Genomic DNA, 18,910 nt, shown 5'->3' with positions numbered 1-18,910 from the left:
CAACTATTTCAACTCCTGCGCCGCGCAAATTGTATCCATCGAGTTGAAGGCGAACTAACAAGTTTTAAGTTTTTCAGGTAAGGCCGCAAGCACGAGACCAAATTCTAACTTTTACCACTTATCTCAATAGACACATTTAGTATGACGTCGCATCTTGATATAGTTTCAATATCTCGAGAGTCGAAATGTGCCCCAACAAACGAACACAACGTCTGTTCGAAGACTAAGTATTACGTCACGAGCTCATTATATTATCAATTCTTGTAAATGTGGTCTCAAACGTTTTGGAAAATGACTAGCTTTCATAATTTTAATGTCCCACGGATTAATGTTTTAGTTTTATGCTACTTTTAGCACTCGTTCATCAATTGATCGTTCTGGAGGTTATGTTTCTTCGTTGGGGCACATTTCGCCTTTCGAGATATCGAACCAACAATATCGCTCCGTGACATCACCACTAAATACGTCTATCCCACTATGAAAATAGTTTTGTGCGGGGAGAATCGAGTTTGGACCTGGAAGTTTCGCTGCGAGGGTCATTAAAAATCCCTGAGTACCTTGCTTAGATTGTCAGTATAAGAACTTTAAATTAAACTGTCCTTTGGAAACCCCATATATGTACTCTAAACGCGACAATGTCTACCATAACAGGGCTGGATCGCCTTTTCCGCAGTTCAGGGGGATGGATTTAGGTTCATCCGAGCAACAGGTCCAACTCCGCCGTTGAAGCATTCGGCAAGCTCCAAACTCGAAACACACCGTTGCCACCTGGTGCACTTTTATCCAAATTTTCCCCCGAGGAGAAAAAAGAAAGTAGTAGAAAGGAGAAAGTTCAACGCGATCCTGGCAACTGTTGGACGGGCGCGGACAAAGGAAAAAGTTCTCCATTGTTTCATCCAATCTTTGCGAGTGTCTCTATTTGCCCTCGTAGTGACATTTGAACGTTTTTAAATTAAAAGGAACTATCTCCATTGTCACCTGAGCCCCGCGCCCCATGAGGATACGCGCATGAGGGGGACCATGTCTCGATGGAGATAATCCCTTTTGATTTAAACGCGTCCATTTGATATCGTCGCGTTGCGGGATGTTGCCTGACATTCTCCGTGGAGCCACCCCCTACCCCACCCGTTGCGCAGTTGACAGGTTGCAGAAATTATTTGGATTTCTATGTGACTTTTTTGATTAAAGCGCTAGAATTTAGTGCACCATTACGCAAATTTGATTTTTCCTCTAATATCAGATGCGCCTTCAGAAATGGAGACACCGGTGGTGCTGCCTAGAATCAAGGGTATCGATTGGTGGGTATCTATGTGTGTCAGCTGGGATGCGGGTTTTTGTTCGGATTCCGCAAGCTCATGTGCACTTTGAGTGGCAATATTCCATCTTTTCCTTCTTCTTTTTATTAAAAACTTGGGGCTCTCTATAGTTATGGTTTAACTTTGAACTTAGTCACTAGACCAACAGCCACCACACTGGCTAGTGCACGACCATGCTCTAGACTTCCAAACTTTTAGGGATTAGCCTGTGTCACACTATCAAAATACTCCATCAAAATGTCAAGGTCAAGTGCTGTGATTGGTCCAAGTTTTAATTTAGAGTTACAAATTTAGAGAAATGAAGCAGAATAGTGTTAGGAAAAAAATCTCGCATTAGATACAGAGATCGATAGTTGAATCGAATGCGAGGTTTTTTTCCTAACACTATTCTGCTTTCATTTCTCTGAATTTTGCCGAGTTTTTGGATTTAGATTGATTCATTAGGCTGATGCACAGGGGCTACCGTCCTTTTTTTTGCTAAAAATTCAAAATCTGCCGATATTTTGTACCTAGTCGATGCCATATACCGCACGCCAATTCGACCACATCACTTGAGCTGAGGAATCACCCTAACGCGGTTAAAATAGACTTGGATTGCATTTTGCAAAAAGGAACCAGTAGCATCGGAATGATGTTAAGATTGTGCTACATCATCCTTAGCGATAAAATTACAGAAATAATGAAAAACATATGAAATTTACATGGTAATTTCTGTCTAAAATTTACAGTTTTTAGCGAGTAAAATAGAAACTGTTAATAATGGATAAGCAGGTTTTCTTCCAAGACAAAAAGAGAAATTGCACAATCTTAGCAACATTGCGAAGCTTTTTGGTCTTTTTTGCAAAATGCATTCCACTTATAGCCTCTTTATTCTATGCTTGAGACTAACGGTCGAGCGAAAACAATTTTCGGCCAAACTCGGCACCGCCGCCTGCAAATTCCTCGTCGGGGGCTCTCCGTCTCCAGCGACTCCTCGACGGTCAGCTGATAAAAAACAAAACAAAAATCCTCCTCAATTGGCGAATGACTCATTTCCCTGCTCAGTCCAGTCCGGTTTCTGGCACAACCTATTCCGACCTCTGATCCGATTCCCGCGTAGCATCCCGTTTCCTCCCGCGAATTATTCCCTCCCGTGAATATAATTCCCCCCCGTTTCGTAAATATTCCGTAGTGGAGTTCATCGTTCCCGTGGAGGCGAACCGTTCCGCCGTGGCTGCGGACCCCAGCTGCAACAGGTAATTCGTTCCTCTCTCGGGGAAAATCTAACAGGTCGCCCTCCATCAGCTGAGGTGCGGGACTTGTTAAAATATCTCCGCCTGCTCCGCTTGTCGGTAATATTTTACGGAGTTTCGAGACTTATAGAGAGCTACTTTGCTGTGCTAAGGAAAAACGCCGTATGTATATCGAATGCTGCCAAATTTCCCAACACGTTTAATCTTTACAGGCGCATTTTGTTCGCTGTAACTAGAGTATCTTGATAGAGAGAGTATGTGGCTATGAGTTCTGATTGGCGTCATCATATTAAGCTTCATGGAGCTCTTAGGGCCCAAAATATAAACAAAAATCTTTAAACATTTCATGAATGAAAACTCAGGAAAAAACAAAAGTATTACTCCTGTAGCTGAGCGCTGCATCAAATATGTTGTTTTCCAGGTTTTCAATTTTTATGTTTTTATCTTTAAATTTTTTTTTTTTCCGAGTGATACAAGTTGAATCACAAGGCGAAACGTCTCGGGTTTAAAAACGTCATATACTATAATTAATGCTTTTTAGGCTTATTTCCCATTTGTCCGCCTTAATTTTATCTTGTTTTGTTGTCACGAGCTGTGTTATAAAATTCCACAATAGAAAATAAACCTTTAGGCTCCAGAGTCCAGTCCCTTAACAAAATTTCCGAGAAAAAAAATCTTGATTCTACAGGAGTTTTGCTTGAATCAGTAGGAAATCCTCCCAGATGAAAGGGCTGGGCTCGCGATTCCAGCAAAATCCCACGAGAATCAAGGGTATGTTTTTCTTGCCTAATTGTTTAAGAGTCTGGAGTCTGGATCCACGAGAGATTTTTCCAGTGCATCTTATCAGGGTCGAACTGGCTCGTATCTGAGGGCGTAGACCCTTGGCTGGTTAAAGGGGCGTAATGTGATATTTCCTGGTAGGGCATCTACCCCCCGTGGAGAGGGGTTCCGAAAATTTTGGCAAAGCAGCGCAATTTTGCGCTATTTTCAGGTTCAAAGCTTATTAATTTTATTGAGTAAAAATTGCAAAATTGAACGTATTAAAGTAACCGACAGACTTCTAAAATTTAAAAAGAAAAAACATAAAAAATTAAAACCACTAGACGCATCCAAGCACCATCATTTCCAAAAGAACCGATCCAGTGCTGCGGTTTACATGAGCTTAAGACTTGGATCTGCAAATCCATCCTAAAAAAAAATCACACAAGAACCTGAAAAAAGAAGAAAGAACGAGTATCAAGACAGCCGAAGGTAGGAGAGATGTGTTCGGGCCTCTTTTTCAACTTTTCTCCCAAATCTGAGCGACACCTCAGTGACAGCATATAGCAGAGCACTGAGAGCTTACGCTCCGCGTCATCGCGCCTTCAATTTTTCAGATGCAGCACGGACGTCCATCAAGTACGAATAGTCGTATCTCTGCGTCATCGTAAACGCGCATCCTTTCCCTTGCTGTATTTCCATATTGTGTTTGTTTCCGATCGTCTTATATTCATGATGGTGACTCAAACTAATAGCATAGAGGAGAGCAATGTGAGTTCACGACTTACGCCATCGCGTCTTTATTTTCTCATATGGAATGTGGACATCCATGTTGCGCGAACAGTTGTATCGCGTTCACACTTTAGATGTTTCTTATTTTTGAATTTCGAGATAAATTTAGGTCATGTTTGCCCGAGATATGGTATGGTATTTCCAAATCAATAGTCATTTTGAAAAGGAAGAAAAATGTTTAAAGGTCTCTCAAGAGTCTATAGAGAGTGAGTATGTGTAAAAATCGAACCGACCATCGCTCCTAAGGGAGTTACACATAGCGAATGAAAGAGGGGGATGATGAAGCGCATGTGTGTCAACGAAACGGTGAAAATTTCAGAGAAAAGTGTTTACGCTTCAGAAAGTAGTTCTTGGACCTCTATTCATGACTATCATGCGTAAAAGCACCCTCCTTTACTCCTGACTCTCTCTTCTTCCGTTCATTTCAGAAATTTTCCGCATATATTCTCGGTCGTAATTTTTTTCTCTTCTTATTTTGCTATCTGTCAGAGGGGCACGTTTTCGGCACGCCAAGGGGGCGTATCTGCCTATGGCAGATTGGCCTAATGGCCAGTCCGAGCCTGCATCTTATGCACTGAAAAAAAAGTTACGGGCTGTATAGACACAGCGTCCGTTCCGGGCTCAGAGGCAGGAAGGTGCTGAAGCCGTAGCTTCTACTGCTACGCCCGGAACTTTCGGAATCTGAGGCCGTAACGCGGACGCGGACTGTATGTCTATATAGCCCGTAACTACGGCTTCTACGCCGAAGTTATACTCTCTCGCTTCCCTCGTGGGTAAAAGAAGTATATTTTGGAGTGTGGTTAAATTATAAATAAAGAGAAGATTTAATTAAAATATGGGTAAATAAGGCTAATATTTTAATTAAATCTTCTCTTTATTCGTATATTCGGGCTATGTTTTTGTGCTTTGTTGTTAAATTATAAATTAACAAAGAAGGCGACTTAATTAAAATATGAGTAAACAAGGCTAAAAATTATTGAAACTCTAAAAGGCAGGACGTTTCGAGCTGCTACCGGCTCATTTACAGCTGCAAAAACACATAAAAACAAGTAAAAAAAAAGAGTGGTTACGTGATAACGGCTGGGGTCAGATCGCCACTCAATTTTTTACTTGTTATTATGTTTTTTTGCAGCTGAAAATGAGCTGGTAGCAGCTCGGAACGTCCTGCTTTTTAGTGTTTCAATAATTTTTAGCCTTGTTTACCCATATTTTAATTAAATCTCCTTCTTTATTCGTATATTCGGGCTATGTTTTTTGTGCTTTATCGTTATAAATTAGCTGAAGTGTTTTTTTTTATTTCTGATTTCAGCGCCAGAGCAATTACGAAAAGCAATAACGTCACACTGACCTGAAACCTTCGACTCTTTCTCTCTAACGATCGACTTCTCTCTTCGAAAAACCCAACTAAACTAAGCAATAATGGTGTCTTACAATTAATTATAATTATAGGGAAGATTTTTATTCGCGAGATTTTTTTATTTTATTACCGAGAATATTTTTTCAACGAAAACCCGGCTCAAACCTCCTCGCGCGAGAGACTCCCGCGAGAGTGCGCGAGTGATCCGTCGTCGCCGCGATGCCGCGCTGCTACCTGGTCAAGAAGAAGCACGCCACCAGGAGCGCCACTAGCGCCGCCGCCGGGAACTGGTCGGCCAATGGTAGCGCGACTCAGGTCGGCGAACAGTCGCCCGCAGCCCCGGCGACCCCCGATTCGCCGACGGAAGGATCGCCAGCGCCCGTCAGCCCGGAACCAGCCACTTACAAACAACTAGAGACGGTCACCTCCTCACAGCAACCAGGTAAGAAGTCTAAACAACCATTCTTCCGTGCTGAGGAGGAATAGAGTCCCTTTATACTGAGAGTCAAGACAATGTGAATCCATTTCTGATCGGTTCCCGTATTTTAGGCCTTCACGGTGTCACAAACGGGAATAAAGATTATACATTTTCACCGATTTCAAAGATTATAATCTAGAATGGACCAGGGGATAACGGGTTCAACAAGGAACGAACGGAATGAGAGAAGGAACGGAGAAAGGAATTTGAGAACGAGCCGATCAAAGATTACGAAAAACTGTCAATTTGTGTAATCTTTATTCCCGTTTGTGACTCCATGAGGGGGGTTGTCTTGACTCTTAGTATAACGGGACTCTAAGGAGGAACGCCGTATGAGCCTTCAAGCGTTGCCAAATTTCTCCTGGCTAATCATAAATTTTCCTGAAATTTAGTGAAACTTTGTCTGCCAATTTCTCAGACAATTTTGACTGTAAGTAATTTGATCTAAAACGTCTGAAAATGTCAAGGAAATATATTCATAATTTTCCTCAAAAATAAACATTTTATTGAAGGACATTTGGCAGGTCTCGAATGTTCATTCGGAGTTCTTCCATAGCACGGCAGCATTACAGAAACTCTTTAGACCAGTAGGCACGAATTGAAGCATTGTGATAAATGCTTCTTAACCAAAATCATTGGCAGTTCTTTGAGGGGGGGCGGGGGGGGGGGAAGGTATGCGCTCTTCGCTAGCGCATTTGGCTGAAAAGAGGAAGGGGAAAAATGGAAGGAGAAAGAAGAACGCGTTTCTTTGTTACTTGTTTATGACGAATTTGACTCGAACAGCATATTATACATATGCTTGAAATGTTGAGAATTTTCTGGGGGAAGCCTCCTGGACCGTTCAAAACGTTTAGATTCACTTGATTGTAAGACCAAAATTTCATTTACAACACGATTTGTGCAAAGTTGAATGTTTCCTGACGCGTGAATTCAAACCTCCCACCTGTGAAAAAACAACTGTCCACGTTGCGTCTAGGCATCGTCATGAGAAACGCCTTCAATTTTTGATACGCACCACGCACGTCCGTGGACCACGAATAGTGGTATCAAGGCGCCGTTATGGGAAACGAAGAGAATAATACTAGAGTTGAGACTTCTATTCGACCAGTACTTAGAGAAGGTCCTAATTTAAGCGTTTTGTCACATGTTCTCGACCAAAATTTCACGCAGAGCACGACGAACAAAAATTACTGTAACTAACTCTTAACTAAATGTTATTTAACTTTTTTCGATGCGTTAATTCAAACCTCCCGCTCATGAGAAAACAAATGTCTACTTGAGACTAATCGCGCACTAAACGTTACTGCAACGGTTCCTACGGTATGTGAAGACGGCAACCTCAGTTTTGGTGCTTCGACTTAGCTGCTGTACGTTGCTGAAACTTTGGGAAACATTAGGCGGGAAAGGGAACCTTATCGATTCAGAAGCCCCTCCATTTTTGCCTCAACTTGAGAGCTTTTTCTGAGCTTGGGAGTTGATTTCCGAGAAAACCAGTGGCACCATCGTGTTTCTCGCGAACTTTTACTTAAGAATCAACAGTCAAATCGCAAATTCCTCACACATGCAACATCTCCATTCCCAACATCCCAAGAACTCAAATCTGACGCAATATCAAGTGCCCTCGCAGCGATACAACAGCCACGCAAACCGTAAAACCAAAAGCAGCACCAATAAACCCGCAGACCCTCACCGCGGAAACGCGGTGCTTATCACTTAATATCAGACCGGTCAATGAAACGAAATAGACACTCGTGGGGGGGGGGGGGGGGGGGGGGGTCGGTCGAATTGAGCCCGGTGCACTATTCCGCGTCACGGATCCCCCGAATCGGGAAGTCCGTCTCGTCTCCGGACCCCGAAGATCTCGCCCCGGGATCGGAAAAACGCCGCAGCGCATAAATGCGGATAAATCCGACCGAGGGGGGGGGGGGGCGTCGTACCGGGGCGCTTTGGGGGTAGCGCGGCCCCCCTCCCACCGCGGATCAGGACGACTCCGTAATTGGATTCGAACCAATTCGCCTGGACGGGATCCGGGTAGGCAACCGGCCGCGCATCGCCGTCCGGATTATATCGAATCTATTAATTCGGCCATTATTAACACAGTCAATATTTTCTGAACGACTTGATTTCCATAACGCGACTTTATGACGCGACTCGCCCGGCAATAACTCGACCCCGACCCCGTGTAACCCCCCGCCCCCACCGCGCGCGCGGTGGGGGCGGGTGGGGGGGATACCCGCGTTACTTTCATAATGAACTGAATTCATTAAGGATCGGAAAAGCTAATGGCGCTGTTTGCTCGTTCGTTTTCTCTCTCTCGTCGGCGGATGATGATTCGGAATCCGAGTTTGTCTGTTTGTTTGTTTGTTTTCAATTTTGGGCGCGCGCTCTCTCTCTCTCTCTTTCGACCCTCGTCGCCCCCCCCCCCCCCTTACACTCGGAGGGCTCCGTGTTCGCGCTCTGCTAGGAAACTCGTTAGCGATTGCCCCTCTCTCCTCCCGGTCTGTTTGCCCCGCTAATGCGTTTGTCAGTTAGTTCAACCTGTTGTTCAAAACGCTCTCCGGCCGGGCTCGTTTCTCCCACCGTCTTGTTTGCGAGCCCCTTCACGCCCCCCCCCCCCCCCACCCCACGGCCTCTCGGACGATTTCGGGACCCCTGTAAGTGTCCTTGGATTCAAATCTGCGCCCTGCTTTAAGACAATTTTGGTTCTTTTTGCGCCGTATAGTGGAGCGTAACTCCACTCTGAGCAGAGAAAGTATAATTTATCAATAGGTCCCGGGTTCGAATCCCGATGGTGGCGTCTAATTTTCACGGAATTGACGAGTAGATCATCTGAAACAGATTCTCCTCGGCCCTAATCCCTGAAAATTGGAAAAACCTGGAGCATGGAGATCCCACAATGCCTACGGACACTAAACATTGTCTCAAGTTGGCTGAATAGGTGCTTGACACAAAGCCATTAGACCAGCAGAAAAAAAATAAATAAAATAAAAAAAATTTGATGAGCCTTCGCAAACAATTGGACGTATTTATGCTAAAAGGAACTATGTGCCTAGGGTTTGCGTGTAACATAGTTCCCTTCAGCGTAAATACGTCAAATTAAAGCTATGCGATCGGATGTGGCAAGAGTTACATTTGGAACTCAACGCTATTTTTCGCTTAAAGATGTTCGATGAGCAGATTTTTGAGCAAAAAATCAATTACAGTGAGCCAAATGGACGCATATCTGCCAAACAGAACTATGTGTATTATGAAGTGAGCCCTGTTATGCATAAATCCTTATGGGTCTCAGGGCTCATGTCTTAATGCACATAGTTCTGTTTGGCAGAAATAGTCCAATTAGGGACTGTTGGATGTCGGGGTGAGCACTTTGTTCGGCGTGGGAGGTGTTTGTAAAGGTGTTGCAAATTAGGTTATGATTGCTATAGCTATTCCTTAGCTCATCATCGGGCGAATCTGAACGTTAACTTTCAAGAGTAACTTTTACACTTTAGGAAAAATCACCTTTAGCATCAGTGTAAATCACCAAAAAATATGATCTCTTGACTCCAAGCTTGCTTCATCGACTCAAAAATGTTAATTTTTTAGATACAGGAATACAATTGTGTAATATCGGTCCAAAATTTTGGGGTTCAGAACGCGTGACACTGGAATAAGATAAATCAATTCAATTTCAGTAAAAAATGGTCGACAGTTTCCCAGTGAAAGTACAAGCTTCGAATGAAATTTTCTGAACGTCCTTTCCGAACACTCCCAAAAGTATTTTTCCTCGATCGTTTTTTCTTCCGAGTTTTGGTGGCCGTCAGCGCATATTCATCAAAATAAAAGGCCTTCGAGAGTCTCCGAACATGGTTGCCAATTCCGTCTTTTTAATCATTACAGCCCCAATCATTGCAATATAGAACGCTCTAATCTTATTATGCGATCTGGGAGCCCTGCGGAGGGTGGCGCGGACCGAGCGTTCACCCCAATCTGTTGCGCGGCCGATCAGATCAAAAATAGGGGTGTCCTCCGCGCTTTGCCCGGAATCGCGAGGGTGCAGCAACAGTGCCCACCCCACAGTAGGCAACAGTTGGAGCTTTTGCAAAAATAAGATTACAGGCGTTTGAAGATTGGTAACTTTCCTCAGCTACCCTGGTTTTTTGCTGCTTTTACGGTATGAAAACCCCAGAAGTGACGACCGCACTGGAAAAAAAAAAAAACACATTGGATCTAGAGTCCAGACTCTTGAAAACATTGACAAGAAAAAGGACTCTTGATTCAATCAGATTAAAGCTTAAATTAAAAGGAAATCCGCTCAAATCAATAGGCTTGGTTCTTGATTTAAGCTTAAATCTGATTGAATCAAGAATATTTTTTCTTGTCGATGTTTTTAAGAGTCTGGACTCTAGATTCAATGCGTTTCATTTCCAGTGCGTATAAAAACCACTTAAAAAAATTGTTGTGAACATGATCGTTGACATCATGCTACGTCACCGTGAAAAACTGTTAATACATATATGTACGAAAATCGCGAGCCTCTTTGGGCCTATTTTTTTATTACATCAACATTTAATCGTGGACAAATTAATAAAAAGGCACTTTAATAGACATGTGACGAATCATTCCTCTTTGGAAACATCATACTTAAATACTTAAAACAGAAGAAAAAAAATAAAAAGAGAACAAAAATCAATGTAAAAGCTTGAAATTCCTTCAGCGAAAAGCCCGTCCACATCGCATAGTCATCATCGTCTTGTTTTTACTGAAATAAATATTTAGGTTATATATTTAGGTAAATAAGTAGTTATTACCACGATGAAAAAATTGTAACTCTATAGTAGTTGCAAATGGTGAAATGGTGTCAAAATACCTAACTTTAAAAATGGACATAAAAAAAAAAAAAAAAAAAAAAAAAAAAAAAAAAAATTGGAACACGATTTTACATTTATTTCAAGACTTTTTGGAAAGCACTCATAACGGTCCTTATGACCAGAGGAAAATCAGTAAAACTCCACCAACCTTGCTAACCGTGCATCCACCAAGACCATACTTCTCCCTCTTTCGTGCGGATTCTTCCAGGGCTTTTGGCCCCATGAGCGGTGCTCGTGACAGAAAATAAACAAGGGGGTGAGAGTGAGGGATCGATATTACATTTTACATACGAAGCGGCTGGCTCGGTGTTTGAGGAATCTGCCTGCGGCGGGTGCATGCACAAGTGGTTGCATAAGTCCCAGGCGCAGGCGGCGAGATCGATGCATCTTTGGCGCTTCGCCAGGCGGACACCACTCAACAGGGTGGTTTCGAGGGAAATAGGCCCTTGCGCTCTGGCAGAGAATATCAGAAGTTTCGGGCCGTGGCAATCATCTTCGGGAAGATACATTTTAATAATTGATTTTAATCCTTTGATTAGATTTATAGTGCACCTTCGTCGGTAAAGGCTTCAATACTAAAGGGCCACCGTCCTAAGTCAGTAATACACTGTTCCTTAACTTTTTAAAAAGTCGGAAAATTTAATGTAAAATTAGAATACGGGAAAAAATCAAAACTAGGGGATACATTTCGAAAAACCTGAAAAATTGCATTGAAAGAGAAAGTAATTGATAAAAAGAAGCGACCTGATGATGCTTGACGCATTTCTAACAACGGACTTCTGCATTGTTTAGAGCATGTAACTATGTATTTCGTCTCGAAGATATATTTAATTAAACTTTTTGAAACAATCCTTGGTGACTGTAAGTCGTCACTTTCCTTATTTTAGATGAAATTGTTTTTAAACAATCTAAAATACACCCCTGAGATCCTTTAAGTTTCCTGCATACATTACTGCCATAATGAAAGTGCAGCACATCTTATTCAAATGTTCACCTCCTTACCTAGTAATTTTTTGCGGAAAGATCAAGTTGAACCAGGAATAAATTTACTATAATTGTAAATTAAAGTACGCTTGATTTTCAGAATCCTGACACAGAGTATAAACCCTTCCCAAACCTTTTCCGTGGCCCCTGTCCTTTTTTGACCAAAAACTGTGGTTACCTCTGCTGAAAACCATGGTGTATCGTAAAGAGCGCAGCATAGTTGTTTGCAACCTAAGTTTTTTTTTCCAGTGAGGGAGCGACAAAGTACGCAAAGGAACATTTTGCAGAGGCGGATCCAGTAATTTGGCAACGCCGGATTCCCTCCCTTAAAAACTATGTTAAATACTCGATTCTTTCCAAAGCACTTGGCTGCTCCAAGAATCGATGAATTTCCATAGGTTTAAATGGAGAAAAACAATGTCGCCAATTTGCTGGATCCGCCAATGATTTTCTGTCGCACTCGTGAAAGTTTGCCGGTAGCGATGAATGTTTTGCATCTAACGAAGTCGCTTGATTCCAGCATACGCTCCTCCATTCTTGTCTCGACCTCTGACATTTTTATACACACTGAGTTTCCCCGTAGTAAAGGTCCACTCATGACAACATCGGAATGTCCTAGCTTTTGCAATTCTCCGAGGACGAGACATTGAATAGAGAAGCTAAATGGTCGGGCGGGGGTGGGGGGGGGGGTGGGCTGAAGTGGAGGCCGGAATGGCAAAAAAAGAGGGAAGCGAGGGAACGGGTTGCAGTTGGATGTCACACTGTTCAAAAATGTTGCCGGGCAATAAAATAAACGTAAAAATTAGCGTTTAAAATCCCAAATTTAGCGGCGGAAACGGCAACACCGCTATGCAAGCTCTCAAAAAGCGGAGCGCAATACTGCAATGCCAAGTTGTTGGTTGTTGGGTGTTGCTGCCAGGGGTGGCGAGGAGGAGTGTGAAATTTGGACGGGCGCCGGGAGGGGGGACGGGGAGGCTTGTAGTGACGCATAGTAGCCGCAGAGAGTCTCTGCACCCCCCCTGCGACCCCCTCTGCACCGCGCTGTCGGCCGTACGAGCAGGCCTTCCAAACTTCAGGCAATTTCAGGATTTTTTTTCGTTTAGAGAGGCTTAGGGTGATTTACCTGTGCGCTCTAATTTGCCAACTTGTGAGAAAGGGTTAAGGGATGGATTCTGCCCCTTTTCTCGATAATTTTTCCGGAATTTTTTTTTTTTTTTTAGTAATCCCCTAAAATTACGGTACAGCCCACAGATGAATGTTGCATAGTGACCATTGGTCTTCCAATGGACTGCATTTTGCAATTTGGAACTTTAAATGCTGGCTCATCCGAAAAAAACACTTATATGCATAGGGAAACTAATGACACATACGTTGTTTTTAAACCGGGCTAGAATTTATAGTTCCAAATGGTCTACATTCATTGGAATTGGTTCGGAATTTGATCATCTATCGAGGCCTATCACAAAGAAAAGTAAGCGTCAACCTCTAAACTTAAATTTTTTTCCAGTCGATTAGTCCATGGGCAATGCTTTGGGGGTCCTAAGGGAGTCTTGGCTCCCCTAGAACTGAAATTAGTATCATCTGCCCCTCCCCCACCTTAGAAATTCTGTCTGGTGGGAAAAATATCCTCGTCAACCATAAACCTATGTCGCAGTATACTCATTCACACATTACAGAAAACTACTTAAAAACCAAATCTTAGTGGAAACTCAAAGGTCTCCTATTTTTCAATCTAACTAAATTATTTTTGACAAAGTCTTTTTAGCGTAAATAATTCTAATTGGACGTATCTCTATCAAACAGAACTATGTGCATTATGACGTGAGCTCTGTTATGCACATATTCTTATGGGTCTCAGGGTTCATGTCTTAATGCACATAGTTCCGTATGGCAGAAATATGTCCACTTCAAATTACGGCCCGGAATTTTTACGAGAGATTGGACCCGGGCCAAAGCGAAGCTTACAACCCATCTCTGACAGGCATTTTCGACGATGAAACTATCAGACCCCTTACCTCCATTTGCGATTGTGTAGATTTCCTGTCATACTTTATTTCTGGAATGGAAAATTTCTTAACGTCAATTTTTGAAAACTTCCGTGTTTTTTCCGAGGAAAACTCTGCGAAATTCTCAAGAAATTATTTTGATTCGTTCTCCTAAAAAAAATTACAAAGGAGAGGATTTTTACAAACACCGATAAAGAGATACGTGATCTGCAGGCTGAATGTTGAAATTAATAGACAAAGCTATAGACAAAAAAGACGAAAAGGATCAGGAATGATTCTATATTGGTGGAAGTGGTCGGCCGGGATGGACAAAGAAAGTAGGTAATAGACTAACAACACTTATAAAAATATGTGTGTTCTCGTGTTTACTTTTGGTTAATATAGAAAAAGAAACACCAATCAACACAAATTTTCAATCTGTAAACTACCTCAGTGGAAACGCATGGAAGCGGAGCATTGCGAGTTCATGCCACGCGCCATCGCGCCTTCAATTTTGCAGATGCAACGCGGACATCCATCAAGTACGAATAGTTGTATCTCTGCGCCGTCATCAACGCGCTTCCTTTACCTTGCTCCACTCTTACTCTAAATCCATATCGTGTTAGTTCCGTTTATTTTATTTGGTGTCGAACACCGTTAAGTGCACGAGAGACGTATTCCGGCCTCGTTTTTTAACGTTTCTCCCGAATAGTTTTATTATCTCTGCGCTGTCATCATCACGCGTCAAGGATTCCCTTATTTTTGAAATTTGAAAAAAGCTAAGGTCAAGTTTGCTCAAAATATATTATGATGTGCCAAAACCATTAATCATTTTGAAAAAAAAGTAAAAAAATGTTTAAAAGTCTATCAAGTGCCCTGAATGGCGCATATCTGAAAATTCATTATTTTACCAATAGCATCAAGTGCTTTCTTTTATTTCTGATTTTTTTATTTCAACTTTCTCCAGTTAGATTGCACTCAATGTTAATCAAAGTCTCCCATTTATTTAACACAGCACTGAGGCTTTCTTAAATACCCTACACTTACGATGTATATTATTCAGGTCCTTCTATTCCTCCGGAATCGAGTACATCGTCAAATGTTTGACCCAATTCGAAAATAGATGAGGAGTTAATTTTGCTTTGAGGCTCGCCTACCAATTGATTAACAAAGTTTATTCTTCGAAATGTCGTAATTAAATTATGAAAACCCTGTTTAAATAGGGAAGTAAAATAATGCCTCCTCCGTTTTTCAGAGGGTAAGAGTTGACATTTTTCTGAATCCTTATTGTATAAAAATAAACGACACAAATCAACAAAAATGTGACGATATAAACATCAAAATTTGCAGTTTTAGTCAAAAATTTCATGTCCGACCTCTCCGATTGACTCGATCCACTTAGAGTCCCTTTATACTGAGAGTCAAGACAATGTGAATCCATTTCTGATTGGTTCCCGTATTTTAGGCCTCCACAGTGTCACAAATGGTAATAAAGGTTACATTTTCACCGATTGCAAAGATTATAATATGGAATGGTCTAGGGAATTACGGGTTCGGCAATTAAAACACGGAATGAGAGAGGGAACAGAGAAGGGAATTTGAGAATGTGCCGATCAAAGATTGTTTAACTCAAAATCGTTCAATTTCTGTAATCTTCATTCCCGTTTGTGACTCCATGAGGGGATGTTGTCTTGACTCTCAATATAAAGGGACTTTAGATCCACTTAGAGTCCCTTTATACTGAGAGTCAAGACAACACCCCTCATGGAGTCACAAACGGGAATAAAGATTACAGAAATTGAACGTTTTTTGTAATCTTTGATCGGCCCATTCTCAAATTCCTCTCTCCGTTCCTTCTCTCATTCCGTTTGTTCCTTGCCGAACCCGTAATTCCCTGGTCCATTCCAGATTATAATCTTTGCAATCGGTGAAAATGTAATCTTTATTCCCGTTTGTGACACTGTGAAGGCCTAAAATACGGGAAACTATCAGAAATGGATTCACATTGTCTTGACTCTCAGTATAAAGGGACTCTAGATCCACTGTGCGTGAATTCGTCGTAAAAAAGCTCAGAGGACTACGAATTGGTGGATGGTGGCGTCAGGCAACAGCGCGTGGGAGACTACACGGCTCCTCACGGCTTTAAATCTGGCTATTCATCACTTGATGGTCATTTCCTCCGGAGCCGGGCGTGTTTCGCTTGTCCAGCGCTGGCTCGGGCCCTGTTCCGCGGCGCACTTGACTCGGCGGCCGTGTTTCCCTGGCTCCCGAGTCCAATTTCCCGTGTTTTATTATTCGGCCCCTTTCCGGCCCGCCCGCGTTCCCAATCCGCGGGCCCTCGGCTCACTTTTTACACGATACACGACCGGATCCACCCGCGGTCCGCTTACGAGTCCTCCCATCACTCACGATATCCCTCGAAAAAGTGAACTACTCTGTCGTCCTAAGGAAGATTGCCGTATGAACATTCGAGAGTTGCCGAATTTCCTGCGATCAAATGTTTACTGTCGGAGAAAATGGAGATTTTGCATGTGTGAGGAATTTGCGATTTGACTGTTGATTCTTACGTAAAAGTTCACGAGAAACATGATGGTGCCACTGGTGATCTCTGAAATCAACTCCCAAGCTCAAAAAAAGCTCTCAAGTTGCTATTGAGGTATCCTGCGTAACTGAGTATGTGATGATGTGAAAAACCCATTGGCGGATCCAGTACCAACCAGTAAAGGCACGGGACCATTTTAGTATTCGCATATCATACAGTTTATTTTACTTTTGAAGGTACATAATTTGTACACGTAAAATTTAAATTGACAATAATCCGTTTAGAGTGCAAACATTTCAAAATCATGAGTTGAAAAACGCTGACTCTGCGAGTTGAAAAAGAGCCAAACCCAGTGCGGTCAGCGTGATGCGCGTACTAACGCCCGCAAGACTGCATGGATACTTCACGCATTGCGCGTCGTGCACGGCCAGCTTGGCACGCGTACCTGCGCCTACAAGACTGCATGGATACCTCATGCATTGCACGTGCAGCCCGAATGGAGATGTTGCATGTGTGAGGAATTTCCAATTTGACTACTGATTTTTATGTAAAAGTTCGCGAGAAACACGATGGTGCCACTGGTTTTCTCTAAAATCAACTCCCAAGCCCAAAAAAAGCTCTCAAAGTGAGGCTAAAATGGAGGGGATATCCCACCCTACCCTGAGAGTCCACCTTTACATCAAAACAATCTCTCCATGCAAAGATAGGGAGCAAATACATTAGCAGTGATGCCGTGTTTTCAGTTTTAGAGTCCCCAAATAAAGTGGTAGCCCTGCCAATGTATTTGCTCCCTATCTTTGCATGGAGAGTTTGTTTTGATGTAGAGGTGGACTCTCAGGATAGCGTGGGATATCCCCTCCATTTTGGCCTCATGTTGAGAGCTTTTTTTGAGCTTAGGAGTTAATCTCAGAGAAAACCAGTGGCACCATCGTGTTTCTCACACACTTTTACATAAAAATCAACAGTCAAATCGCAAATTCCTCACACATGCAACACCTCCATTATCAGTATCTTACCTTGAAATTTCCAGACTTTTTGGATCAAATTACAAACAAAATTTACTGAGAAACTGGAAGAAAAATATTCACAAATTTTCTTGAAAATTAGTGATTTATCCAAGGAGTTTGGCAACGCCTGAAGGCTCATATGGCGTTTTTCCTTAGCACGGCAGTGCTGCGACGAGAGTGTCTTGATAGGGAGAGAATAACCTCTGGAAGATCCATTTTTGATTGGGTGCGCAATATGTCAGGCTCATTCATGAATCTGTTAAAGGGATCACAAGATCAAAATGATTAAATTTTTTGAAATGGAAATTCACTTGCACTTTTATAAAATATTACAATTGGACCGGCTCCAAAAACTTTCTCTTGTCTCATTATCAGCAATTACCGACCGAGGTCAATTCGGATTCCAACGCTACGCTAAGAAAATACGAGTAAGGAACTGAGTTCGCCTTCTATTTAGTGCCTATGCAATCTCGGCTACTCGGAGGTTAAAATAGTTGTATCACTCATTGCAGCTAAGGTAGTGGCCGAGTTTAAGAGAGACGCACCAGATTGCATCAAGTTTAGCACCGAGGAAAAGAATTTGTGGTTTTACTACTGTATAAGGCTTCAAAGGCTATTGATCTTTAGACTTTCTTCTTAACATGGAGTCTTATAGAGGAGTTAAACTACAAAATATTTTTCACGGTACAAACTTCGGGGCGTTGACTTTCGAAATTAACTTTTCCCTTTGGGAAATATCGATGCGGTAAGTCTCCAGGATATATTGTCTCTAGTTACGACCGCTCTAGATTAGGTAAATACCTACGACAAGAGTACCTTTATTTATAAGGTGCCAAACGGTCTGTGAACCTGGAAAATCAGAGAATTTCATGGGTCGAAGAAATTAGGTAAAACTAGGGAATTTCAAGAAAAAAGTAGAAATTTGAGAAATCTTGAAACATTTAATATGGAAAAAAATCTGAGCCGTCTCCATGATTAATCTGAGTTTTTGCCTGGTTGGGCTCAATGCAGAGTTACCGATACAATGGTAAGCAGAGGAATGTGTTTCAATAAGGTATTAAAACTCGATGTATGTTCGCTATACTATATGAGTCAAAAATTATGGTAGTTCCTTGCTGCAAAATGTGGTCAAAATAGCATACAATTCGCACAGACATTTGACAAAATGCCTGCCTTGATTAACACGCACACATACAGAGCTTACCACCAACCCCTCTCCCACGTACCTATCTCCCCCCGCCTCACCCGAGGTTCATCAGGGGTCGCAGATTGGGTCGTTGGTCGGGCGCGTTTGATGGCAACAGATTAATGCCTGACCAAAGGTAATGATCATTCACCAAATTGAACCCTTTGTTCAAGCTCAACTAGTGGATAAAGATACACAGGACGTTCCCTCCTTTGAACGGAGCTGATTATACTAAAAGGTTAAACGCCGCCCCGGTCTCCCGGTGCCAATTTGGCGCCTTTGCGGCGCGGTTGTTAAATAAACCATTTATGAAGATGAAATTTTGTATTTTGGAAAGCTTGATTATGAAACCGAACTCGTTTGCCTAATTCGAATTCTCGTATCTCGATTTGTGACGTTGCAGGGATCCCGTAAAAGTAGGT

At 42.3% G+C, this 18,910-nt stretch overlaps 1 protein-coding gene across 2 annotated transcripts in view; it reads left to right on the top strand.

Annotated features, from left to right (window-relative positions):
- LOC109032406 (uncharacterized) overlaps window positions 1-18,910 on the top strand; it is a 175,733-nt gene that overhangs the window by 27,538 nt on the left and 129,285 nt on the right. Inside the window, exons 1-2 of one of the 2 annotated variants that reach the window (XM_072304857.1) lie at window positions 2,403-2,551; window positions 5,409-5,898. In XM_072304857.1, coding sequence (XP_072160958.1) covers window positions 5,676-5,898 — 223 coding nt within the window. In that variant the 5' untranslated portion in view covers window positions 2,403-2,551; window positions 5,409-5,675. Of the gene's footprint in view, window positions 1-2,402; window positions 2,552-5,408; window positions 5,899-18,910 lie in introns of those variants that run through there. The other variant, XM_072304856.1, reaches the window with a different exon arrangement.

The sequence above is a fragment of the Bemisia tabaci genome, chromosome 10 (assembly GCF_918797505.1).
Source record: "Bemisia tabaci chromosome 10, PGI_BMITA_v3".
Classification (NCBI taxonomy): Eukaryota; Metazoa; Arthropoda; class Insecta; order Hemiptera; family Aleyrodidae; genus Bemisia; species Bemisia tabaci.
The sequence above is the reverse complement of the archived record's forward strand: the minus strand, read 5'-3'. Positions and strand labels throughout refer to the sequence as shown.